The sequence below is a fragment of the Delphinus delphis genome, chromosome X (genome assembly GCF_949987515.2).
Source record: "Delphinus delphis chromosome X, mDelDel1.2, whole genome shotgun sequence".
Lineage (NCBI taxonomy): Eukaryota > Metazoa > Chordata > Mammalia > Artiodactyla > Delphinidae > Delphinus > Delphinus delphis.
This window is the reverse complement of record NC_082704.1, coordinates 12,677,373-12,703,379: the sequence shown is the minus strand read 5'-3', so window position 1 is coordinate 12,703,379 and position 26,007 is coordinate 12,677,373. Positions and strand designations below refer to the sequence as shown.

Below are 26,007 nucleotides of genomic sequence, written 5' to 3'. Positions count from 1 at the left end.
GAATACCTCATAGGGTTGTTGCAAGGGTTACAGGAGCTTAACTATGTAAAACAGTGCAGAGCCTAGCACATGGGAGGTGCCATGTTACAGCTATTGCTTCGGCTTCCTACGCTGAGGCAGAAAGGTAGTATCAGGTGCCTATAAAATTGATGGCTACAGGGGCTTCCCTGGTGGTGCAGTGGTTAAGAATCCACCTGCCAATGCAGGGGACACAGGTTTGAGCCCTGGTCCGGGAAGATCCCACATGCCGCAGAGCAGCTAAGCCCGTGTGCCACAACTACTGAGCCTGCACTCTAGAGCCCGTGAGCCACAACTACTGAGCCCGCGTGCCACAACTACTGAAGCCCGTGTGCCTAGAGCCCGCACTCCGCAACAAGAGAAGTCACTGCAATGAGAAGCCCGCGCACCGCAACGAAGAGTAGCCCCCCACTCGCCACAACTAGAGAAAGCCTGAACGCAGCAACAAAGACCCAATGCAGCCAAAAAAAAAAACAGACAGCTACAGAAGTGGAAGTCAGGGGGCTTCCACTGACTATGGCTTCAAGGTCATAACACGGCAGCTGTAATCCAAATCCAGTTTCAGAAGATGCTGCTGCCACTACAGTCTGTCACCCATAGGTAGTACAGAAGCCACGAACATATCCTTGGAACCTCCTGCCAGCCAACAAGCCCCAGGAAGATAGCCTCTGCTAACTGAATCTTTTCAAACATTGCACAAAGACATCTCATTGGCAGAAGTGAAAATGTATCAGAACCCACACTGTATCGGAACCCTAGCTGCAAGGGAGTCTGGGCTAGGTGCTTTTTTAGCCTTGGGGTTGCGGGTGGGGGGAGGAATGGATGCTGAGTAGTAACAGATAATATCCAGTGTATCTATCTTGAGGGTGGAGCAAATATTTTCATCCTGACCGCTGACCCCAGCATTCCACCTGTGGTCAAAATAGAGCAAAATTGACAAAATCCTGCAAAATACAAAGAGGGATGGAAACCAAACAAGGGATACGCTCGAACAAGAGAGCGAATATCTCTTTCTCTTATATTGGAAGGAAAATGGTGAGAAGAGGTACAGACAGTTTATAGGTTGGGGGCAGGAGGAGAGGGGTGGAGAAGTTACAGAAGGTTCTCTCTCAAGAGATGTATTATCTCTTTAAAGTGGGGAACAAATATCATCTGGCCTGAGTGAAAAAGGTAGAAGCTGGTTCAGGGGCCTGATGAGCATGGATAGCTAATGAGGGAAACAGAAGAGGAAGCTGACACAACATGAGAAATCTTTCTGCACACCAGCTAGCAAAAAAAAAAAAAAAAAAAAAGAAAGAAAAAGAAAATGAAGAAGAAACACAGGACTTATTTTATAAAGCACTGTTATTCTTATTTATTGAAAATGTCCAGTTTAAAAGTCTTCAAAATAAAAACAAGTTAGAAAATTTGAGCTGTGTAAGAAGGGACATGACAGAAGAGGAACTGAAAGGCCTCGAAGGGCAGCAGTTTGACTACAGAGTAACAGGGACCCATTTATAGAGTACTGTAAACAACACAACTATGGAGACACTGCCGTCAGGTTAACATGGCTTCATTTCCCATATTGGATTATCGAGTGGGAGCGCGGACACCACTCTGCACGAGCTACATTACCCAGAGTACACAGGGCCTCTCATCAGAAGGGCCACGTCCCCAAAACATGCATATGGACACGTCTCTTTAAAATAAAGACCTTTCAATATTTTAAGCAATCCTATATACCTTATCAACTAAAGTACTTTGTAATCACAAAAATGTTTCCTATGGATATAGTTTGCACATTTATTGCAAGCCATTGACTAACCACAGACAGGGCAGATGCTATGATCTGTGTTGCTGTTACTGTTGTTTTCCATTTGGAGATGAAGGACGGCATCTCTAAACTGTTGGGCTATAAACAGAACAACAGCCATTCCTAGCAATCTTGTTCGGTCTTCGGCTTCCAAAGACAGCTGGGTGTGGCTGGCTGAGATTGGTCTGCAGGAACAGTCCATTTCCCGTGGACGGTGTCATTTCTGCTGTGCAGCAAGCAGTCAACAGCCCCGTACCATGTAGTTATGGGAACTGAGACCCACCCTGTACTAGAAAGGAAAAGGGCTTAACAAGCTGGGGAGTTCAAGCTTCAAGTTTGGTTCCTAAACAACACTCACAAAACCCACATTTATAGGCACCCATCAAATGTATGTGGGAGACGACTTTGCTCAGTCCACTGGTCCTTGGCCTCTCTTTCCAGCGATCTCCTCCACCTGGCCAAACTTCCCGTCTTTGGGACAGACAGGGGCAGGTTGCACTGCTCTGTCCTACAGCCCCAGGCCAACTTTCAACTGTGCTGAATTTGGATGTGTGTTGCCCTCCTGTGACCCTCTTCTAAACCTGGCTTATCACAGTTCTAATTTCCCAGATGCTTACAAAGGCGAGGGTTTGATTCAACAAGCAACTTGAGTCAACCAGTTCCAAATAATCAGCTTCACTAGTAGCCAGCACACAGCTACTAGAGCGGCCCTTTCTTTCCGGCTATCCAAACTGGGCCAACAGCACGTTTCTGCAAAGAATGCTTAGAGTCCTACTCGAAGAGGCTGGTGACTATCACAGCTTCTCACAGCATATATGGTAGAGCAATCAAGGGAATTAAAGCTGTCTGCTAGGGCACAACATCTCCTCAAGTGTGGACTGAAGGATGAGAAGTCGCAATTTGAATATGTGATGTAGAAAAAAGTAAGTGCTCACAGTCTGTATTTTTAAAAAGCAAAGCACAGACACACCAGTTGACACACCGCTTGGTATGCTTGGCTAAAAGCACTGCGGAAATAGAAAACTTACACGCAAGGCAGAAGGTTAGGGACAAAACCTACCATGCACTGGCAAGAGATGGGCAACTCTGCTACTGAAGGGGAGGACTGTCCAGTGCAATTTGCTAATGGATTTGGTGTTGGCATGGGTGACCAGAGCTTCTGTCCCAGAGTTAAAATGTAAACCAACACGAAAGGAGGGAGGGCACTACGGTTTTCTTGGTCTTATAGACAAAATAGGGTAGTCATTAAAAAAAAGTGTGCATTGAGGACGGCCCAGGGAAGGGCAGCTGGATCACTGGGCAAACTGTGTTAGCCTTTCACCCTACGCCAGTCGGAGTTCCAGAAGTGTTGCCTTCAGTAAATCAGGTACTGAGGGGCTGCCAGGAACAGGAAAGCATTGGGGGAGAAAGTCAAGTTCACATTTAATAAGCCATGGCCGGCCACTTTGGGACAGCAGCCAGCCCAAAAAGAGTGACCCGAGATAATGGCTGGTAAAGAGGCACTATGAATTGAAAGCCATCTGAAGGCCATGTAAGTCATTTGCCTACATTAGCTTCCCTTTGCTTACTGAATGGAAAAGACTGGGGAGATGTTCACCCCCTCTTGCTTTGACCTCTGTTAAAAAAAATAACCAACCAACCAATAACCAAACAATAACAAACACTGAACCAAACAGAGAGAGAGAGAGAGAGAGAGAGAGAGAGAGAGAGAGAGAGAGAGAGAGAGAGAGAGACACTAAGATACGAAATAAAAACCAGAGAAGTGAGCAAGCTGAGTCAGATCACTCAGCTGGACACTTCCCGATGCCCTGCGGGCACCCTCCAGCCGCACTGTGATGGTTATGGGAGAATGGAGGGCTTGCTACTGGACTCGGCCCGCATACACTCATCAGTTTGCTTCAACAGCCTCCGGACCAGCTTTTCTAGGTCCCTTCTTGATTTCAACTCTTCTTCCAGGCACTGCTTCATTCTTTTATTCTCCTATGGTGGGAAAAGGTTGGTTGGTTACCAAACAAAGGGACCCCGCCTCAGGGCCCCTCCTGCTCGGTCTCTTGGCAGTGACAACACTTTCCTGCCTCAAGTTCCTCTCCCTCAGCTTCTAAGACAAGGCAGCCTCTTGATTGTTCTACTTCTCGCTGACCATCCCTTGAGATATAATACAAGCATTCTCTAGGGCTCTGGCCCTGGCCCTCTTCTAATTCAACACACTTTTCACTTAGTGTCTCTTCTCTTTCAACTCAAATAACTACATGGGTGCCTCCCCTGTCTCTCTGGTACTGACCTCATCTCAGCTCATGAGCACCAGGTCCACAGTCCCCAATGCCAGCTTAGATGTGTCACAAGCACCTCGGACTCATTACGCCCTAAAGTGAACTCAATCTCTCCCCCACCCCCCAAACTTCTCTTCCTCCTGTGGCTCTTGATTTCCGTGAAGGGCACCACCATATCAAAGTAGATACCCAACACCCCTACACTGTTGGTGGGAATGTCAGTTGGTGCAGCCACTATGGAAAACAGCGTGGATGTTCCTCAAAAAACTGAAAATAGAACCACCATATGATCCAGGGATCCCACTCCTGGACATATACCCAGACAAAACTATAATTCAAAAAGATACGTGTACCCCTATGTTCATAGCAGCAATATTCACAAGAGCCAAAACATGGAAACAACCTAAGTGTCCATCAACAGATGAATGGATAAAGAAGATGTGGCGCATATATACAATGGAATATTACTCAGCCATAAAAAAGAATGAAATAATGCCATCTGCAGCAACATGGATGCAAGTAGAGATTATCATACTAAGTGAAGTAAGTCAGAAAGAGAAAGACAAATATCATATGACATCACTTATATGTGGAATCTAAAATATGACACAAATGAACCTACCTATGAAACAGAGTCACAGACATAGAGAACAAACTTGTGGTTGCCAAGGGGAGGGGGATTGAGGGAGGGAAGGACAGGGAGTTTGGGATTAGCAGATGTAAACTATTATATATAGGATGGATAAACAACAAGGTCCTACTGTATAGCACAGGGAACTATATTCAATATCCTGTAATAAATCATAATGGAAAAGAATAGGAAACAAGAAGGTCTCTATGTGTATAACTGAGTCACTTTGCTGTACAGCAGAGATTGGCACCACATTGTAAACTAACTATACCTCAATTAAAAAACAAAAAAACAAAAAACAAAGTAGATACCCAGGTAAAAAGACTCATCTTCCATCTCTGGTTCTTTCTTAATCCCCACATCATGGTGCCATTTTCCAAAGGCTCTAACTCTGCGATGTGCCTTCCTTTACATCTGTGTCCCTCCTCCGTAGCCTGAGCGGCTCTCCCTCCTCAGCTCAGGACTTTATCACGTCTCACCCTGAGTTTTATAATAACCTCCTAAGTGGTCTTCCAGCCTCTGGTCTCTCTCCCTTCAATCCATCCTTTACCCTGTCACCAGGTACAGTCAGTCCTCAAACCCAAGGGAGAGTGTCCCTCATGGAGCACTGGATCAGATCTGCAGAGGAGCCCACGAATCATGATTTATGGTTCTGTTTACACTTACATGCTCATGACTGACTTATCTTTTCTTAAATTCTGTTTGCAAAAGTCAGGGAACATGAAGTTGTAACTAAGTTTGTGATCCTATTGTAAATCCCTGAATAGGTATATAGGCAAGCTGCAGAAATTGAAACCCAAGGCCACGTGGTAAAATCAACAAAACCCACCTGGCTGACACAAGGGAACTAAGAACCCCCACCTCACCACCTTGCTCCTGGCCTTCTCCTGAGGGCATCTACCAGTGCGCAGCAGGGAAGAGGGAGCAGGCCCGTTAGGATCTGAGAAAACGACTTTCGAATTTCATTACCTGTTTCAGCTCTTTGACCTCATCCTTCAAGGCATAAACAGTATCGACAAGGCTCCTAGAACACAAAGATAAAGTTCATAGATTAATAGATGGCACTGAGATATTGTTAAGTGATACTTAAGAAGAAAAGCAGCTTTATAGAAATACAGATCCTGAAAAGCGGTGGTCTTGCTGGTGAATCGGAAGAGATACTGCTATGAATGGTCCTTGTGTTTCTCATTTTTATGGGCTAACAACCAGCATCACACAAGCTCTTTCTAACACTGTGTCACCGCACGTTTTCTACACTTCCCTCCTCCTCTGCTGCTTGCTTCCCAGCTTAGGCAAGTACTAAAAAAATAAAACAGACTAGTGTATTGTACACCTGTAACTTATATAATACAGTACATCGACTCTACTTCAACTTTTAAAAATAAATAAAAAGAAAATGGGGGGGAAGGGTAAGCTGGGACAAAGTGAGAGAGTGGCATGGACATATATATACTACTAAATGTAAAATAGATAGCTAGTGGGAAGCAGCCGCATAGCACAGGGAGATCAGCTCGGTGCTTTGTGACCACCTAGAGGGGTGGGGTAGGGAGGGTGGAGGAAGGGAGATGCAAGAGGGAGGAGATATGGGGATATATATATATATATATATATATATATATATATATATATATATACACATATGTATGTATAGCTGATTCACTTTGTTATAAAGCAGAAACTAACACACCATTGTAAAGTAATTATACTCCAATAAAGATGTAAAAAAAAAGAAAGAAAGAAAAGTCAAGAAAAAAAAGAGACTAGGGCTCCTCATAAGGTTTGATTTCTCTCTTGGGGGCAGGAAGGACCATCACCTGACATATTGTAATGAGAGGTGTCACCAGGCCCTGCCTATCCTACGCTATCTGTGCTATGGCATTGCCCTTCTCACCTATCTGACCCTACACCATCGTACATGACACAAACACAAAGTCAGGGGCATTATTTCTAAAAGATTCCATATATTCCAAAAAAGGATAAAGCGCCTTGGCAGAACTGTGGAAGAGTCATTTCCTCTCTGGCTCTCTCCCTGGACAAGGACATTGGAGATCTGGGCTCCAGTTCTGACCCTACGACTTGCCAGTCCTCTAACCTTAGGTAACCAGTTTTCTTCTCATCCTCTCTTGGTCTTATTTTCTTCACATACAAAATGGGGATAGTATCACATTCCCTGAAAACCTCATAAAGTCATTGTAGGGGTTAATATAGCTATAATAATAGTAATTATAACGATCATCATTTATTGAGTAATTATCATGTGCTAGCCTTTGTACTTCTTATTCCATTTAACCTCACAAAAACTCTGAAAGTATTACTATCATACCCATTTTACAGATGAGGAAACTGAGGCACAGAGAGGTGATGGAACTTGCTCCAGGTCACACGGCTAACAAGTACCAGAATCTGGAGTTGAATCAGGGCTGTTATTCTCTTGAGCCCAAGTGCTGTACCATTTGGTCGTATCACTTCATACACCAGATGGAAAAATACATTGACGATGCCAAGCACTGTGAAACACGCTGTCCTATGCAAATTTAGGCCTGACTTCAGAAATGACTCAAGTATATACAAGTACTTAACCTGATTTTCCCCCGTTAGGTCACCCTCACTATTGTGCAAAGCTAAGTCAGGGACATAATTTCCCCGAATCTCAGTTTCCTCATCTGTAACAGTGGTGAAAGTAACGTTTATCTCCCAGGATTGCGGTAGGAGTTTAAATGAGGTCAAGTATGTGAAAATCCAGTGCCTGAGTCAATAAATGTGAGAGGCATCCCTCTGGGCAAGGGAATTGGTGCCACGGCCTTCCCAATGCCTCCAAACCGCATGTGGAGTGGTATTCTTGCGTGCCCTGAAGTCCCTTCCTGACCTCCTCTGCCTCTCCTTTCCCCTTCCCTTTGTGGCGGGCAGCCCTCCCCAGGCTCCCAACTGTACAGTCAGCCAAGAGGGCCACATTCTCAGATGAGGAGGGACTGTCCTTCCGTGCAGGCTTGGCCACAGCCACGTTGCCCTGCCAGAACCTTCTTCCCAGCCCCCAGAAAAATCAGAAAAGGTTTAGCCCGCTCTACGCACTTTTCTTCAATGATGGTCTGGCCGTTGCTTCTGGTTTCTTCAATGATGAGTTTCTCTTCCTCGGGGAGTAAGACTTGGGGAACGGAATCCTTGCGAGCACCTACAGACAAGGGCGGCAAGAGGCGAGGGAGGGAGTTTACTAGGGGAAACTATTTGTTGGGGGTTAGCTCCTTTCTACCGTGGTTTTTGAGGGGTCTTCATTGACGGCATCCGGCTGCCTGGCGCCCCGAGAGCAGTCATCCAACATCTGCTGACGAAATCCTCCTGACGGGAGAAATTCGAAATGGCCAAATACACTGATTCCATCCTGGGGGCCGGGGGCACATTTTGTATTCAGAAACACAATGTGAAAAGGCTGCTGTGAGAATTGTCCTCAACCAAGACCCCATCTTGTCCTGTTTTGCCTCTTCCAGAGCAAAGAGCCAGCCAGTGACCATTCCTCCCTGCGCGTCTCTGGGGAACGGCACGCCACACCCCGTGGGTTTTGTATTTGAGTAAAAATCATGCAGAACGTAGCACTGCACTGGGACGCAGCATGCTTAAAGGGCCTCAGAAGCATCACTCACTCCCATTTGTTCTCTTTACCATCCTACACGGTGAAGCAGGGTCGGTGAAGACCATTTTGATGGAGGGTAGAGGGGGCGTTGGGGAGATGATCACAACAGCAGCAAAGATGCAGGCGTCCTTACTGCTCTCCGCTCACCATCTCCAGGCTCTGGGATGGAAGAGGTGACAGAGCAGCCATGGGACCTGACCAGACAGCTCTCCTGCACCTGCAACCTCCCCGTCCCTTCTGGATCCTTCCTCTCAGAGCCACTGGCTTCCTCTCTTCTAAGCCAAGTTCCTTCCAGTTGTGAACACTCAGTGCCTTCACTCAACCTCCATCCCTTTCCCGAGGTGGATGTGTCCCTGCCTTCCTCGGGGCCCAGTACTTCGTAGGTGCTTAATAAGTGCATAGCAGGCTGGCCGACTAACCAACCGACTGGATGCAGCGAGAAACAATAGCGGCCGCTTCTATGGGTGCAGGACTTCTGGCTGGAGAGGGATGGAGGGTGTCGGTCACCAGGATGCGAAAACGCTTACCACGTGCCAAGCACTATGCTAGACACTTTCCACACAAAAGAGGGAGGCCAGGGAGGACGGGGGTGGGGGAAAATGAGGTTCTTGAGGCCAGAATGCCTGCCCGCACCTCTGAGCAAATCTCCCGTCTCTGTCAGTGTGAGGACAGGAGGTGGCGGGAGGTGAGGTCGGATTTCGTATGACGGCTGCTGCTTCTGGCGTCTCCTTGCCCCCCTCTCTTTTTCCTCGTTTTTGCAATAAAAACTGCTCTCGCTTTCTTTTCCTGACTCCTCGAACCTTGTTATCAGGGCTGGGCATGCCCAAAGCCAGAGGCAGGTTTGGTCTGAGAAGCAGAAGGTGTGACAGTCCCCCCTTCAGAGTCAAATGTGTCAACTTCCACATAGAATGCTTTCCCCATGACGACCTGAGAGACATGTTACTTTGGAAGCATCGGTCAGGGCAGTCCACTGAGGAAGCCCTGCCCACACTCAAGCCAGGCCTCAGTGGCTGTCCAGATGGAACATTATGGAGAGCTTATCTCCTACACAGATGCAAGACCCTCACACCAGCTGTCCTGAATGCCCATAATAATGAAAGACCAAGGACATAAGCGATGTGACCTGGCTTTTCTAAAAGCACAAGGATGAATCAGAAAGTATTATCTCGCTTTCAGTTTGTAGCCTGAAAGTTGTTGGGGGAAATACCCTCACCTAATGGCTCCCTGATAAATTGTAGACATTCTCAAAAGGCCCTGCTAAGCAGCTACATTTCCAGATTTTCAGAGCAACTCTGAAACTTGAGTTTGGTGAAGCTCTGTTTGCTTAAATATGCAGCTGATCAAAGATAGTATTTTGACTTCCTTTCCAAATCTGCCTATAAGAAGAGATTAGCATCAGTTCACAGACACAGGAACTCTCTGGGCTCTTTAACTAGTGTTGGTGAAGGTATCTGCGTACTTCAAAGGAGAGTGACTTTAAAAAAAAATTTATTTTCATTTCTATCACCTCCAACTTTTTTACTCTTGCATCTCTCTTTGTCTCTGGGTGAAAAGAAACAGTGGGTAAACAAACCGCTTGGTAGCTAAAAGCAGCTTATCTGAAAGATGCAGCCCTGTGCCCGCCCCTCTGCTGCAAGTCACCTGCTTTACACACCCTGCAGCCCATCTGGGTTGCTGTTCTCTTTTTCTAAGAGGCAGTGAGCAGTAGCAGAGAAACATCACTCATTAGAGAAAGTGGTTTGGGGGAACCTACTTGAGCCGTGGCCTTGTTGAAGGTTGGCACTGGTACAGTAGGCTTCGATCACTTTCAGAATCTGAGCGTCCTCTTCCAGAGCAGCCGTACCTGTCAAGTGTAACGAATCGTGACTCCTCAGGAGATACATGCCTCCGGACCCTCGAAATGATGCAGTGCACTCGGGTGCCAGGCACTGGCTTCTCTGACCAGTGGCCTTAATGAAAGGCAGGAGAAAAAGCTGACCGGCTGGCATGGTGGAGCAGAGACACATCCACCTTGGGAAAGGGATGGGGCACCAGTGAGTTCAGCACCGAGAGTGGCCTGCTCCAGAAGCCACTTGGAGTTCGAAATTGGAGGGTCCTGCCAGTGTCTCAGAGGCTACAAGGCCAGCCCTGGGCTTGCCGCTGGCCCCAGTTCTCATCCCATACACCACACCCTTCCTCTCCATCAAATTTCAAGGCTCACTTTCTCTAGGAAGCTTTCCACCATTAATCCCACCCATTTTTTCCCAACCAGCCAGCCTAGTCACTGATTCTCCCTCTCATTCCCCCAACCCCCTCCAACTCATTCTAGAAATGACTGTTAACACGCTGCTGTGCACATCCAGGGGTGAGGTGAGGGGTAGGGGAAGCAGAAGCTAGAGTCCAGCAAAGATTTATCCAGACTGTATTTCAGACTGATACACACAGCTCTGTCACCCCTTGGTGATACATCACTTACTCCTTCATGTGTGTCCCAGAGTACCTTGTTCCCAGAGAGGCAAATGTGTGCGTATCGATTGGCTGACCGACTTTGCAGCCTGCCTCTAAACCCAGCCCTGTTTCTATATGCCAGCAGGCTGCCTCCTTGACTAACTGAGAACATCACTGAACATTAAAATTCCAGAGGATCTCAGGCTTTGGGCCTATTTAGTCGATCTCAGTAAAGGCAAGTATCTCAGGTGTTAGAAACTAAGAGGGAAGAAGAAAATGTCTCCATAGCAAATGGGTCCCTTTAGTGGTTCTAAACCAGGTAGAGCCAAATGTTCAACATGAAAACTATATAGATGGTTTGTCTGCCTAAGACAACATGAAAAGCAGCAGGAGACAGCTTATTGCAAAAGCTGAGAGGTGGCGGCCAAGCCTTCCCATGCATTTTTCTTTATGTCAAAGGTGATGCTGAGAACATACTGCTCGAATCCTCTTCTTTCAAAAAATTCCTCATCCATAACCAACTTTCTAAAAGTACGAAACACATACTTTTGCGGATGACATATTCCTCCTCCGATGGCTTTCTTTCGGTCTTTCTTTTGTGAAGAAACTTCTTCATCGTTTTGGGGCTTTTACCAGATTCCTGTAAGGATAGAGGTTTCTTTATGAATTAAAAATTTCCCCAAAACACAAATTAAAAAAGCAAATGAAATTAAATAGAACGGCTCTCTCTTATTTTTGACAGTCTCATTTAGGAGGGTATCAGGATTTAATACTATACACAATAAAAATGGTTCCAATAAACTCTAAAAGGTTAAATGAAACCGAGGCAATGCTATTGTCCTCTCAATTGCCATAGAGATGGGAATAAGAATGGTGTGGGCCTACTGCAGATACGGCTGCTTCTCCAGGAGGCCAAATGCCTTTAGGGTACCATCTGCAGAGAAAGTAATGGATGTCAATCCTAGAGAAATAACAGTATTTCCTAACTTGGTTTATATTCCCCACTGATACAGCTTTAAGGGAATGAAATAACAATTGTAACTATTAATGGGGTATGGACCACTTTTTGAAGAGCTTCAAAACTATTTAAATAAATTCTCCTTAGCGACAGTTCCACAAAGAAGAATATCAATTTCCATTTGTGAGACAGGAAAATTAAGGCAGAGAGACTAAGTAAATTCCCTGTAGTCAGAGAGAAGAGCCAAATGAAGGATTTCCTGATAAATAATTTGGGGTTAGGCATAGCGTACCTACAGCAAGCTTAAACATACATCTATAAAGTTATATTTTTAATTAGTAGAAAAAAGAGAGATGAATTATTGGATTTGCCTTTGCCATATGAATAACCAGCAGGTCTAAAAAGGTGCTCATTAAGTACCCAAGTAAACAGTGATCATCTTATTCCAATCTCCCATGCAATGTATATACAGGATGCATGGTTAACAATCACTACCTTAAAAATAACTGCAACAAAGAATTTAATTTCTTCCACTTAGCCTCAGTGATCCACTTAGACTTGAAAACAGACAGACATGAAAAATTCACATGTGACAAAAATAACAGGAAAAATAGAAAGAGCATATAAAAAACCCCACGGAAAACAGACATTTTAGAGGCATTAGAAGATGACATTTTCGCACATATTTCACAAGAGCCTACTTTTCTGAAGAAAGTACTTACATGTCAGAATTGTATCTTCATATTTTAGCCACCAATTGTAACAAGGGACAAAACAAGCATAAAGGAAAGCTTCATTCATCAAAGGTTACAGCACAGCATTATATGATGTCACTGTACGCCAAAGATATCGTTCTACCCTTACCTTTAAGATATAAGACATCCTCTAAAGTGAATATGTAAAGAAAGAGAAGATGAGCGTGAGAGGTCGATGGTTATAATGACCAAATCCATTTATCAATAATTCTAAAACAACATTTGAAATGTTAGTGTTATCATAAATTACACAGAGAGAATATCATCATGTTTCCCACATTAGTTTCAGATGCAATATCATCATGCAAAAGCCCAAGGAATACAGTTCTGTGCAGAAAAACAAATGCTGAAAATAACTGAACTACACATCTCCCAGCAGAAACAAAGTGATCATGCCTTAGTTTTAATGGATTAGTTCTGTGAAGGATTAAGTCAACTTTACCCTTCAAAGCTCACCTTAATTTGAACTTAGTAACTGACAATTACAAAATATCCATCATTAAAAAGGGGACTTAGGTAACTATGAAGTGGCACTCCTGATTTAGGTAATCAGAGGAGAGAATTGGATAACTGCAGGAATCACTGGTCAATTTCCAAAGCCAACCTGTGGGGCTGTTTCCTGGCCAAATTCTGAATAGAGGTACATAATAAAGATTTGGCTCAAGGATTATTTCTCCTATCATGTCAGGTTAAAAGGATCAAAAAATCCTCCCATATCCAAATATTGTCCTACTTTTACTGCACTAAGAACTGGAGGCAACAATTAAGTGAAACAATTAAGTGAAGCATGGTGTTTTAAATCAAAAACTCAAAATTGAGCTAAGTCTGCGCCACTCATCAAAACACACATTTGACACAAAAATATATGCTGCCTTTGCACCATAATTCTAACACACGTCTCATAATTGTCACAGACTTAAATCTTCACTCGGTAAGACCTATTTAAAGAATAGTTACTAATATATGAGGATCTTTTCCGAAAGCTGAAATGATGAGAAACTTGTTAGGGGAAAAAAAAAAAAAAAACAAACCACCGTTTGGATGGAAAAGGTAATGCTCTGCACAGTTATGGAAGATAGTGACTGACATTTCCTGACTGCCACTTCTAGACAAAAAAAAAAAAAAAAAAAAAACACCTTGAAATCCGCATTCTACCCAAATATCAGATGTTCTCTAGGGTTGTCGCTTAAAAGCCTCTTTTTAAAAGACACTCCTTTCACTAAATTCTTTTTCTCTTTCCACTGCAGCAAATAATTCAGACTTTCATAGTTCAGACCCATGGCTTGGTCCCATAAGACTTTTACTGATTTGGTTTAAGGGATCAAAATGATTCCAAATGCAGAGTTGGGACTGCTTGGTTAGCAATTCAATGCTAACGAAGTGGCATTTGTTTGAGATGTGTGTACATCATGACCTATTTATAGAATTATCATATAATCATAAAGGCAAGCCAGAGGCACTCCAGGGGGAGACCAGGGAAACTCAGGCAGTGCACAGAAACCTTGTGGATATTCAAGAAATATGTGTAGATGGACAATGCGGAAATGGAAAATTAATTTTAAAAAATCACCGAGTCTAGCAATTCGAGATTGACTGACATGTATCACCTATCATCAATTCTAGCACATGCCCACAGAACTCTTTGTAATAAGCTACGAAATCAGCTTGTCTGAAGCATTTTATACCATATGTAGCAAAATTACCTCTTTATAACCTAGCGCTGCTGATGGTCTAAGTGGAGGCGCAGGTCGCAGACAACTTAAGCTCCACGGTTTTATAATTTGAGGAGGCTCCAAGGGTCCTCGGGGCTGTCCAGTAGAGCTAAAAGACTGGGAGAATGTCTGATGAGATGTTGGCAATCTGCCATCTGAACCCGACCCCTGGGCCACACACTGAGAGAACAGCAATAGCTTTGTTGCATCCGCAAAGGCAGCCCCGGAAAGGAAAAGGCGGGAAAACAAGTCTCCAGTTGGAGAACTGGCGCTTTCCAGTCAAGACTCTGGGGTCTCTAAGGAACGGCACAAAACTCACTCCACATCCCATGATCCTGCCCTCCCTCTGTCCTGGAATTTCATTCAAGTTAGGTGTTTTCTCCCCTCTAAGGGAGGAAAGTGGAGTAACAGTCAACATTTAATGAGTTTGGTCATGTGTGTGGCACTCAGTTAGGCACTTAAATAGGTTATTTCCTGAGAAGAACTTAAGACAAACTTTAGCAAAGTGAAGTAACCAGCCAGCAATTGGCAAAGCCAAGATTTGAACCCAGATCTGATGCCAAAAGCCCTTGTTCTTTCCACCACACACTGTGCTCAAAACTGGAATTTGGGCATCACAGGTTTGAGTGTTAACAGACAACACAGCACATCTTCAATCTCACTCGGCAAGTACAGTAAAATCTCATCAATTCAAATTCCGTGAACTCTAAATTTATGATAAAATGGAAGGAGACAACGCTCAAAGTTCACCCTTAAAGGTTACTGAGGGAATGTGATGCATAAATGAGATTGCATGGAGATGTTCAAGTACTCACGAAGGTAAACTATTTCCTTTGACTTAGCACATTATTAAAAAGAACGTAGTGGTTGCTGATTAAAATAAATGCTGTTTATCATTAAAACATCTTAGCAGGACTTCTGGCCAGAAAAACTTTGCTAGCAGTTAGTTGGAGTACCTTAATACTGTCAGACAAAGCTGCACACCTCTAAGTCAAACTCTGTTCATTGGGATGGGTCTCCCTCCATAACAAGAAACCAGAATTAGTGAGGTTTGACTGTACTTCAAACCCTACAAATACAGACTATGCAAAGGCTAAGGGCATGCTCACCACTTCTTGTAAGTCCTCAGCAGGCAAGATTTGACAAGAGACTCAATAATCCCTGGACAGGACAGATGGAGTACTTACGGAATGAGCACTACAAGATGATGATGATGTTTTGGATAAGGAACTGCAAGAGGCGGGTCCTCTGATCAGCCTGTACAGATGCTCCAGCCAATCCTGGAAGCCTTGGTTGTTGCCGCAGTGGACCACAATTCTCTCTACTATGTTACCTGCATCACCCGATCAGGAGCATTTGGAAACAAAAGGCAAGGAGGAGCTTGAGCTTGCCTCATTCATAAACACACTTCATTGCAGCTAGGACTTGGGTGTCTATTTTCAGGCGTTTTCATACCTATGAGCTAACCCTGTTGAAACTTCTCTATCAGGAACAGATAAGCTCTGATAATAAAGTAAAGACATAAATGCTCATATCTGGTTTATAAAACCATCCTGGATTTCTACCACTTACAGAATCTTGGAAGTAGTAGAAAACTTCACGCTAAACAAACTCCCAATCCAAAAATGTAAGCACAGGGTCCATCTAGTTCATAGTCTAAAATGAGAATATTGTATTGCTTTACCCAATATCAAAGATGAAGCAAGGGCTTCCCTGGTGGCGCAGTGGTTGAGAGTCTGCCTGCCGATGCAGGGGACACGGGTTCGTGCCCCGGTCCGGGAAGATCCCACATGCCGCGGAGCGGCTGGGCCCGGGAGCCATGGCCGCTGAGCCTGCACGGGCCGGAGCCTGTGCTCCGCAATGGGAGAGGCCACAACGGTGAGAGGCCCGCGTACCGCAAAAAAAAAAAAAAAAGAAGAAGCAAGATCCAACTAAGACTGGTTCCAATCTCTGGGCCAACACCAAATCTCGGGCTCCCTATTGGGAAAGAAGGGGGTAAAGCCTGCGGCCAGCATCCCAGTGTTAGCCATCGTGTCGTGTCAGTGCAAAAAGTGCAACCATCAGGTGGATATCAAACAGGTTTGGAAAAAGGGACAAGAGGCCAAAATGTCACAGAGCATTATGGAGGTGTGGCATTTTGCTCAATTTGTGAAGAAAGTTTCACGGCTTTTCAGCACTTTTTAAAAACACACCCAAATCTTGCTAATTCATAGGCTGGTGATAAAATGGCTCCTCTGCCACCAGGGAACAGACGACAGAAGGGAGAGAAAATTACATTTACATCGGTCCATTTTGTTATTTCTTAGCTCTAACAAATAGCTCTTATACAAGAGAAGATTGAAACTAATGGCAAAGCCGAGGCTTTTGAATGACCAGGAGGTTTCCCTGCTATTGCTGTAGACTAATTAACCCAGGAAATGTAATATGCTTTGCCATGCCCATGTAAAACTTGCTCACGGATTTTATAACAGAAAATAATAGCACTTCTTTATTTCAACCCCACTGCATTTCAAAAAGAATTTGAAGTAGCTACATGAAGAAGAGAAAATTACCTACCAGTGATTTCAAATGTGTAGTCATTCCCTTCAATTTCATCTAATCTAGTCACCACCATTCCTGCTATTGGTATTTTTCCCTACCAGAAAAAGAATATCCCCATTAATTCTGTGGTTATACATGTCTCGGCTTATTTGTTAGATTTTCTGACCCTCTTAGGAATCACTGGTGAATTATGGAGAGACATATTTCTTTGGTCTGTCAATAGATAATATGTTTCCCCACTTTAAATTTTAATCAGACAAGAAAGCAAGGGGAAAATGGGGGTTGTGTTTTGCTAACACACCCTAAACCATAAGGTCAGGATTTAATCACAGTTTACTTTTCTAACACATTTTCCTGATCATCAGAAAACAAAGTAGAAACTCGAATTTCATGAAAATTAGTAATCGCTAGGCCAAGATAGGATATAGGCAACAGTAACTTACAGTACTCCGTGTTTTGGGAGCAGACTAAAGGAAGTTGAATTTCCTAAGGAGCTGAATGACTTCCATCTCAGAAACTTGAGTCACGTGATGTGACTGTAATAAGACAACCATAGGGGCAAGTCTCAACTTTATATTTTCTCAGCAATAATGATATGATATGGGCCTGGAAAATTCTGTTGCTAATTCATCTAGTTGCAGACTTCAATTTCTATTTACACATTCATAATCTAGCTTATAACCAGAGCAGTGGACATTCAGGATAAACTCATTATGCTAACACATACACCTCTGAGAGAAGGAACATCTGCTCTTATAAACTGTTTAATTACATGAAGGGTCAGACAGAACATTCTGTCTTTTCTGGCTGGAGCTTTTAATGCCGGAGTGGAAATATTGCATCTGGATGGAAACCTGTTTTCATTACGGGTCTTGCTATTTGCTTTATATGAAATCTACTAACCTGATAGATAAAGCCACTCATCCGAGGACTTGCAGATAACATTATCAAGACACTTGAAAATAACATGAGGTACCGCTCCTCTTTTTCCTGAAGTGGAAGGAAAAAGATTAAATGAAAAATATAAATTGCACATTTTGCTTATTAAGAATTTCTGGAATCATTTTTGTAACATAGATCTTATATAAGGCAATGAAACACAGTGATTTTTTTTTTTCAGTACATGGGCCTCTCACCGCTGCGGCCTCTCCCGCTGCGGTGCACAGGCTCCGGACACGCAGGCTTAACGGCCATGGCTCACGGGCCCAGCCGCTCCGCGGCATGCGGGATCCTCCCAGACCGGGGCACGAACCCGCGTCCCCTGCATCGGCAGGCGGACTCCCAACCACTGCGCCACCAGGGAAGCCCCCACAGTGATTTTTTTTTTAAAAAAAAGGATATCCAACTTAAAAGTATAAAACGCATTTAATTTTACTTTGAAAATGGATATAGGCCCCCAGTTTATCTGTGTCCTTCCTATACATAAGAGTTAAATACAAACAGCCACGCCTGTTTCCCAAGCACGTAAGCCTGAAAAGTCACACAGTTAATGCCTTCCTGCCCAAGGTGCAACCAGAGCACAATGTAAGTCTCAATGTTCTCAAAGTGAAAATGATTTTACTTTGAAAAGTGGCCAAATAAAGGGGTTTTCAGGTGATAGGAAATTTATTATGCCCTAACATGTATGGTAAACTCTTCCTAAAATTACCGTTAATCAATAACTACACAATAATTATTATACCCATATAAAACAAAGAAGGAAACACTTTTTAAAATGGCACTAAAGGAAATTTTACACACGAAGGCTTCTCTGAACCCCTTAGACATGCAGTGAGTAGATGCCAAAGATTGCACTGGGCTCGTGCATCCGGCCATCTTAGCTACAATTATCCTCATGCCTGGCTCCGTCTCCTTTCTCCCGCTTGAGAAGAGCAACTTTCAAGGCTAATTTTTCTAACAAGTGTTCTGCGTTCTCTCACATATTTCTCTTGCTTGGTCTCATCTCCTGCTCTTGCTTCCAGCTGCCTCTCCTGTCTAACTGGCTTTTTCTGCTGCCTTTAGCATATGTACATCTCCTGTCCATTTCATAAGCTTTCACTTGCCCCCTGTGGCGCCTTAGCCATAACACCCTATTTCTTGACATTTTATTGCCAAATTACTTGCTGCCTTTGTTTTCTCCCCATTGATCCCTCTCTAACTGCACCCCTGCTGCTCTCTCAAAGTCTTCAATCACTGCCTTCTAGAGAAATCCAATGGCTTCTTCCCAGTCTCCATACTCTTTGACCTCTGACCCTTCTGCAGCACTCAGCAGGCTGACCATTTTCAAATGCTCCTCCTAGAATTTCCACGACACACCACACTCCCCTGATTCTCCTCTATCTTCTGCTTTGTCTTTTTTTCTTTTTTTAATCTTTTGGCCTCGCCGTGCAGCATGCGAGATCTTGGTTCCCCGACCAGGGATCGAACCCCAGCCTCCTGCACTGAAAGCGTGTAGTCTTAACCACTGCACAGCCAGGGAGTCCCTGCTTCGTCTTTTTCCGGCACTGATTCATCCTTGCTTTACCCAAGAGGTTTATCCCAAAGGTATGAAAGACTGTTAGAGTCGCTGCATTAACCTTCCACAGGGTATCTGCATTTTAAATGAGATTGCTTTTTTTTTCCAATTTTTAAATTGAAGTATAGTTGATTTACAATGCTGCAAGTGTACAGCAAAGTAATTCAGATACATATTCTTTTTCAGATTCTTTTCATTTTAGGTTATTACAAGATATTGAATATGGTTCCCTGTGCTATATAGTAGGTTCTTGTTGTTTATCTGTTTTATGTATAGTGGTTTGAATCTGTTAATCCCAAACTCCTAATTTATCCCTCCCCGCTTTCCCCTTTGGTAACCACAGTAAGGAATCTCTGACAGAGACCTGTCAGGGAGTAGAGGAAGATGTTTGGGGAGGGAGAAGACGATGGTAATACCCCATAAATCACACCAGGTGATGTAATCAACCTTCTTCCCCCACCCCGCTCCCTTCCTAAAAGACATAATCCATCTTCAGGCTTCTGTGCTTCTCTCTGGATATTTACTTCCCAAGAAGGCACATCTGTCAGGGGCATGTAAACCTCTGCCTCTAACTCTGACCTCCTACCCACATTTCTATACCGTTTCAACAGCTGCCTACAAGTCATCTCCTCCTGGATACCCACCATCACTTGAAAGTTACCAGGTCTGAAATGACATCCGTCATTTCCTCTAGCCTCTGGCTCACCACTTCCTACAGGCTTTCCCTTCTAAACAGGTCTCATATTTGCCCCTTAAGTTTCGTTCTCTCTGCCACCACCTTCCTGGGGGGTACTTACCACTTTCCAACCCAGATGGCCTGTCTCTAGCCCCATCCCCTCCAGTTTAGCTGACATACACAGCTGTCAGGTTGTCACTGTCACAACGAAACGCCCCTTTCGTTTCACCCCTGTTTCTCTACTACTCAGGCCTCGCATGGTTTCCTGCTGAGTCCAGCTGAAATATCCTTGGCTGACATCCGAGGTTCTTCACAACCTGCCTCTCTTGAACCCAATGAATTTGCTCTTTCACTCTGCCCAGGATGCTTCCTCTGCTCCTAATAAACTGGCTGGCTCAGTGCGCTGAAGAAAAAAGGCCACATCCCTGCTCTCTCCTGAGATAAGAATGACCTCTCCCTTACAAAATCTTCCCCCTCTCTCTTCACGGCCCCCTCCTCAAGTCCTATCTGCATACAGTCTTTTCTTGGTCTCTCCCTTCTCTGAACTTCTGTGGAATCTATTGTAGGGATGGCATGATATGGCATTGACTATTTTGGTTTGTTTTCTAGCTGCAGCTTGGGTTTTAATCTGTCTCTAATGAGTTCTTTGAAGGCAGAGATCATGGCTGTTCTTTTCTCTTAACTGCTCCCACAGCACCAAGCAGAGGGCTGGGCAAAGAACAGGTGCTCAGTTTCTGATGCGAAAAGTCTGAGCATTTGACCTTGATGGAAGAAGAAATAAAGGAAGAAATATACAAAAGACGGAAGAAAGGGTGTTGAGATTTGAAACCTCTTACCTCACATGTTCCATACTGCACCATTACTTGCGACATAAAGATCACATTTCCCAAGGTTTTAATATCCTCCCCTTCCCATGCCTGAATAGGTTCCGAAAGTATCTGCAATTCCAGCTGTTTTCTCTTTCTGAGGTCTTGGCACTGCGCCTACAGAGCCAAAGCAGAACACACTGAAATAGGAATTCTTCTGAAACAGACCTAAAACAAGGCTAAAGTAAGAAGCGGCTCTTGACTACCAGATTTCCGCTGAGTCCCTATTCTCACCACGAGTCCCATCACCTGGTCCGTTCCGGACAGACGGAAAGATTCACTACCTTAAATCTCTAGCCTTCAGCCCCTAAACATTTTGTAAGGAGGAGCCATTTCTCATTTTGCAAAACATCAAGATAAAGTGGTAGAAGGAAGGGGGTTGCCTCTCCCTCCCCACAAGGAGTAAGGGAAGACAAGTAGCAGAATCACATCAAACAGGACCAGTAGGTTCAGATCTGCTGCTCGGCGTCCCTGCTCGCTCCAGCTCCTCTCCATCTTGCCTACCTCTGCATAAATCGTGCTTTGTTACAAAGCAATTTTATTTTTCTAACTCAGTTTCCAACCAAGTGACATCTTACTTTACAAAATGACTCCAAGAGTTATCGAAAAAGAGAAAATTAAACTCCTTCTGCCGCAGTGAATCAAACTGATCTTATAATGAAACACAGGCACTGCCCTATACTTTGTTTGGGGACCAGTAGTAGATTGCTATGAAAAAGTACTAAGCTAATTTTTATCCCTAAAAGGATTGGAAAAAGGGATACAACTGAATTTCACAAATACAAACTGAAAATACAAGCCAAGAAATAACACGTGGGGTATGACTACTATATATTTGTACACAGTATATACTATATACATATATATCTCACTGCTTCAGAAAATGTGAAGTTATCTTAAAATAATTTAACAGTATTCACTCCAAACTGAGTATGAAAATAAGCATATGGTTAGTTATGTTCCTGTTTCCAAATGACTATCATAGTGTTTTGGGGCATGTTTTCTATAAAAGCTCTGCTGCCCCTTTCAGGTAAATGGAAACTTGAGGAAATAAATTCATTGTACACATATTTTTGAGGCCTAGAATGGGAATAAGTATACTATAACCGTCAAAGCAAGTTTTACAACATGTAAAATGATTAGAATGAAATATCATTTTTCAAATGAGACATTTTATACTCAATTTACATAGGAAAAAAGAGAAGGGATACAAATAATTATAAATGTCATGGGTTTCAGTGGGCTGTTCCATTAGGTTGAACCATGTCAAACTGCCAATATTCCACCATTTTTTACCTACAACAGCAGTTTTAACCTGATACCTTACACTCTGGTCTTCAACTTGCTGTTTAACTGTGGGCACGTCAGGTACAGATCTTTCGACAGCAATAAAAACGAGGTGATGGTGAATGTTGCAAGAATCAATCAATTGATTCTTACAGCAAGAATCAATAACTAAACGTTGATCCCCATCACTTGGAGTACTACAGAAATGTCTAAAATTAAGCTCAACTTAATCACCCCAAATAACCTTTTCTTTCCTCCTAAAATGCCACCAAGCAGTTTTACCTCAGTGGGTTCAAGAGGACACTAAGCCACTGTGCTCGAGATTCAAGATAAAAGGTAACTTTGATAGCACTCTATATACAGCAATTGTATTTTAGTCGGGTTTCTTTTTCCTTCTAGATTTGATGAAGGATTTCTTTTTCATATGCAAAGAATAGACTCACACCCTTCGGCATAAGTAGATGAATCCGGTATTGATGCCGATCAGTGAAGGACGAGTTGCACAGACATAAGGTGAGTAACACGGGGGTAAAGACAAAGAGACAAAAGGAAACCCCCCACCTACACAGCCATGCTTAATGTGGCAGAGACTTCAAATGAGTGCTTTACACCCTCAGCCTGGCAACCTTTCACAGGTAAGCATGATGTTTGGAAGACAACAGTAAATGAAACAATCACTGCGATACGGTCACTAGAGCTTATTGTTTCCACTCTAGAGACCTTTGCAGAAGGAAAGAAACATTACACACAAGTCACGCTTTTAGGAACAAAGCATACAAAATGGAGAGTTATAATTTTAGAGCGTCACCTACCATGAGAGTTTTGAATGCTATGATTGCTTTCAGAATATCCTGGTGATCTGGATGCGTATCCTATTAAAGGAATACATTTTAAAACAATATTAAAGGAGAACAGAGCAGTGATTGCAGGGCTTAGGGGTGGGAGGAGGGTGTGGCTGCAAAGGGATCCAAAGGAGACATTTTGAGGGATGATGGAATTGTTCTGTATCGAGATAGTAGTGGTGGTAACTCGAATCTATACACATGTTAAAAGTCATAGACCTGTACCCCAAAAGAAAAAAGTCAGTTTTACCGTATGCTAACTTGAAGATTAAAAAATAAAACAGCATTTGAGCATTTGGAATCTCAGCACCTCTAATGATTAGGTGATGAAGAAATTAAGATGGCTGGGAACACATTATATATTTGGTAACAACATACTAGGTACAGTTATCGAGGCAAGAGTTCCCATTTGCCTTTTTGCTGTTATACCGTGGATAATTAATAATAATTATGTGGGGGGGCATCATTAGGTCATGTTGTTAGTAAATGACAAGAGGTAGGGAATTGTAGAAACAGAGTGGTGGTTAGAGAGAACTCAATCCAATCTCATTTCCTACACCGCCTCCATCTTCTTTCAGCAGACTCAACATGGCAGACGGGAAAAAATTCCAGGTCTCATACCATGTGCTCCTTCTTAAGCAAGCTGATTATATTTGGTCTGCAATTCCACGGTACTCACAACCCTGAAAAGTGGACAGGTTCAAAATGGCTTTGAGGGATCCACATCTGCATAACTGTTTATGAAGGGAAAGTAGGGCTCCTTGCGGGAGATGTCCAGCTAACCTCTGGAATTCAGCAGCAGTAAAAGGAAGACAAAATCTGCTGTTTGATCAGCTTTGGGTGATAAAATACAGAGCTGAGTGGACTAAGGCTCTGACCCAAGCCAAGAGCAGCACTGCTTATGAAAAGAAAGGTTGTACTCCTTTATAAATGTATCCTTCTGCAAATCGGCTGATCGTTGAGAAGTTCAAGTTCTACTCTGCCAGGAGCCAGCAGCCATACTCAGTGACCAGAAAGCTGGATAAAGTGTCTCACCAGATGGTGAACCTGTTCTCAGGATACGTATTATCTGATGGTGGGAAATGAAAGGCAGCCAAAGGCAGGTGACCACCAGCACCAGCGGAGGAGGAGAGGAAACGGGCTCTGAGACAAAAAGGGCCAGGACAGAGGATGCAAGCAGTGGGAGCACCTGGGATTTTATTTCCTCAAATGAAGTGTCTGTTTGCACTTCAGCACTGAGCAGTTCCAGAAACTGGGGCCACGCGTTTCTGGATTTTTGTGATAAACAAGGAGGGGCAAACCACAAACGGTTCGGAGAACAGGTTTAGCTTTTGGAAAGCCATCCAGAGGTCAACACCTTCCTGCAACCTTTCTCTTTAAAGATAATCAAACCCTTTCAAACCTCAAAACCTTTCCCCAGACACAGGGAGAACAAGTAGGGTAAACGCAGCTTCCCCCCTCGGGCCCTCCTCACCCATCCCCATCCCCCATGCTCCATCACACAAGAGCGGCTCGAGAAGCTACCCCTGCTGACGGGCTTCTAATAAAGAGGATTTGGGCTCTTGAGGCAACAATATTCAATCCTCAGGCCTCAGTGCAAATCTGAATATTTAGAAAAGGTGATAGCTATGCTACAGCTGTTGCAAGTAAACTGTGCATTTTTAAACAAAAAATGTGAGGGGGCTTTGATGGAGATGTATGGCTGCGTAAACAGAGAAACTGAGACTGGACCCATTTATTCATCTTTAAAGAAACACCAGAATCTTCCATTGTAATCCAGAGTCATGAAGCTGAATGACCACAGTGCTCTAGGGATAAACATTCCTGTCTATAATGAAAAATGTTCTGTACGTTTTCTGATGCTGTTCTGCTTTGTTTAGCTCCCACAAGAAAGCTGGTTCATATATCAGAGCAACAGAAGGTTTCTTGGTGGAAGATTTCTCTGTAGAACCACCATCTACAGATGAGAGGGCAGAAGTAAACCTAAGTCAACCAGTGAGCAGAGACTTGAGGAAGCAACAGGACCGGGGCTGGGAGAAGAGAGGGGAGGGAGAATGATCACGAATATTTAATAGTAAAGTATGGGTATCTTTCAGTTATTAGATGAATAAGTCCTGGGGATCTAATGTACAGCATGGTGACTATAGTCGATAATACTGTATTGTATACTTCAAAGTTGCTTAAAAAAAAGAAAAGAAAAGAAAAGATCTTGAAAGTTCTCACTAAAAGAAAAAGGTAGGTATGTGAGGTGATGGATGTGTTAATTAACGTGATTGTGGTCATGGTTTTACAATGTATGTATATTAAATCATCACATTGTACACCTTTAAAAAATCACGTTGTACAACCTAAATATATACAATTTTTATTGGCCAATCATACCTCAATAAAGCTGGAAAAAATAAGTAAAAAAAAATCTTCAGAGGGGAAAAAAAAAAAGAATGTCCCATTCTTATTTTGCTGCATAAAGAGGAAAACTAAAAGCCCAGGAAGAGGGAAGACTGGATCAAGTAAATTTTGAAACCCAGGTTTTTTCTGAACTCCTCAGTAAGGCTAGTTTGGAGGCGGTACTGGCTGCTTCCTCCAGAGCAGAGGCTCATCCTTTGTACAGGAGCTTAAAATAGCTCGCCTTCCCTTACCTCCATATGCCGTTCCAACTCTTGCAAGAGAGTAACATACTTTTCCAGTCGCATGAAAGGTTTGCTGAGACTTGTTGTTAAAATGAGGATACCTGGGCTAGATGCACCTTGATTTTCCATAAATCGTTCCAGATCATCACTGGCAAAAGAACGAATATAGTTTTGTTACTGCTTAATATTCCATGTAAAGAGTTACCAACTGAACATGATTTTCCTGTATTTCACAGCATAGAAAACCAAATAAATTTTGGATCACCAGCACAAATGCTGTCCAACGCACTTCAACTCAATTCAATCAGCATGGCGCACAGCACTGGGCTACAGCGGTGAACCAGGCACTTATGATCCCTGGCTTTATTTTCTCATCCAACAATTATTTATTGAGCACCTACTAAGTGACAGGCTCTGTTCTCTGTTGGGAATACAGCCGTGAAGAAAACCAAAACCCCTGCCCTTAAGAAGCCTGCACCCAGA

General features: G+C 43.5%; 2 protein-coding genes across 3 annotated transcripts in view; one reads left to right on the top strand and one right to left on the bottom strand.

Moving 5' to 3' along the window:
* Positions 1-26,007, top strand: part of LOC132418498 (N-alpha-acetyltransferase 11-like) — a 581,283-nt gene that overhangs the window by 375,678 nt on the left and 179,598 nt on the right. The gene's annotated exons all lie outside the window — the stretch shown is intronic.
* ARHGEF6 (Rac/Cdc42 guanine nucleotide exchange factor 6) overlaps positions 1,354-26,007 on the bottom strand; it is a 119,058-nt gene continuing 94,404 nt past the window's right edge. For both annotated transcript variants that reach the window (XM_060002341.2, XM_060002342.1), the window contains 13 exons: positions 25,534-25,672; positions 22,865-22,924; positions 20,736-20,882; positions 17,633-17,719; positions 16,745-16,823; positions 15,376-15,521; positions 14,180-14,305; positions 12,586-12,606; positions 11,310-11,403; positions 10,090-10,179; positions 7,781-7,880; positions 5,681-5,735; positions 1,354-3,790 (listed from right to left, as the gene is read on the bottom strand). In XM_060002341.2, the coding sequence (XP_059858324.1) occupies positions 3,650-3,790; positions 5,681-5,735; positions 7,781-7,880; positions 10,090-10,179; positions 11,310-11,403; positions 12,586-12,606; positions 14,180-14,305; positions 15,376-15,521; positions 16,745-16,823; positions 17,633-17,719; positions 20,736-20,882; positions 22,865-22,924; positions 25,534-25,672 (1,285 nt within the window). In that variant the 3' untranslated portion in view covers positions 1,354-3,649. The remainder of the gene's footprint in view (positions 3,791-5,680; positions 5,736-7,780; positions 7,881-10,089; positions 10,180-11,309; positions 11,404-12,585; positions 12,607-14,179; positions 14,306-15,375; positions 15,522-16,744; positions 16,824-17,632; positions 17,720-20,735; positions 20,883-22,864; positions 22,925-25,533; positions 25,673-26,007) is intronic.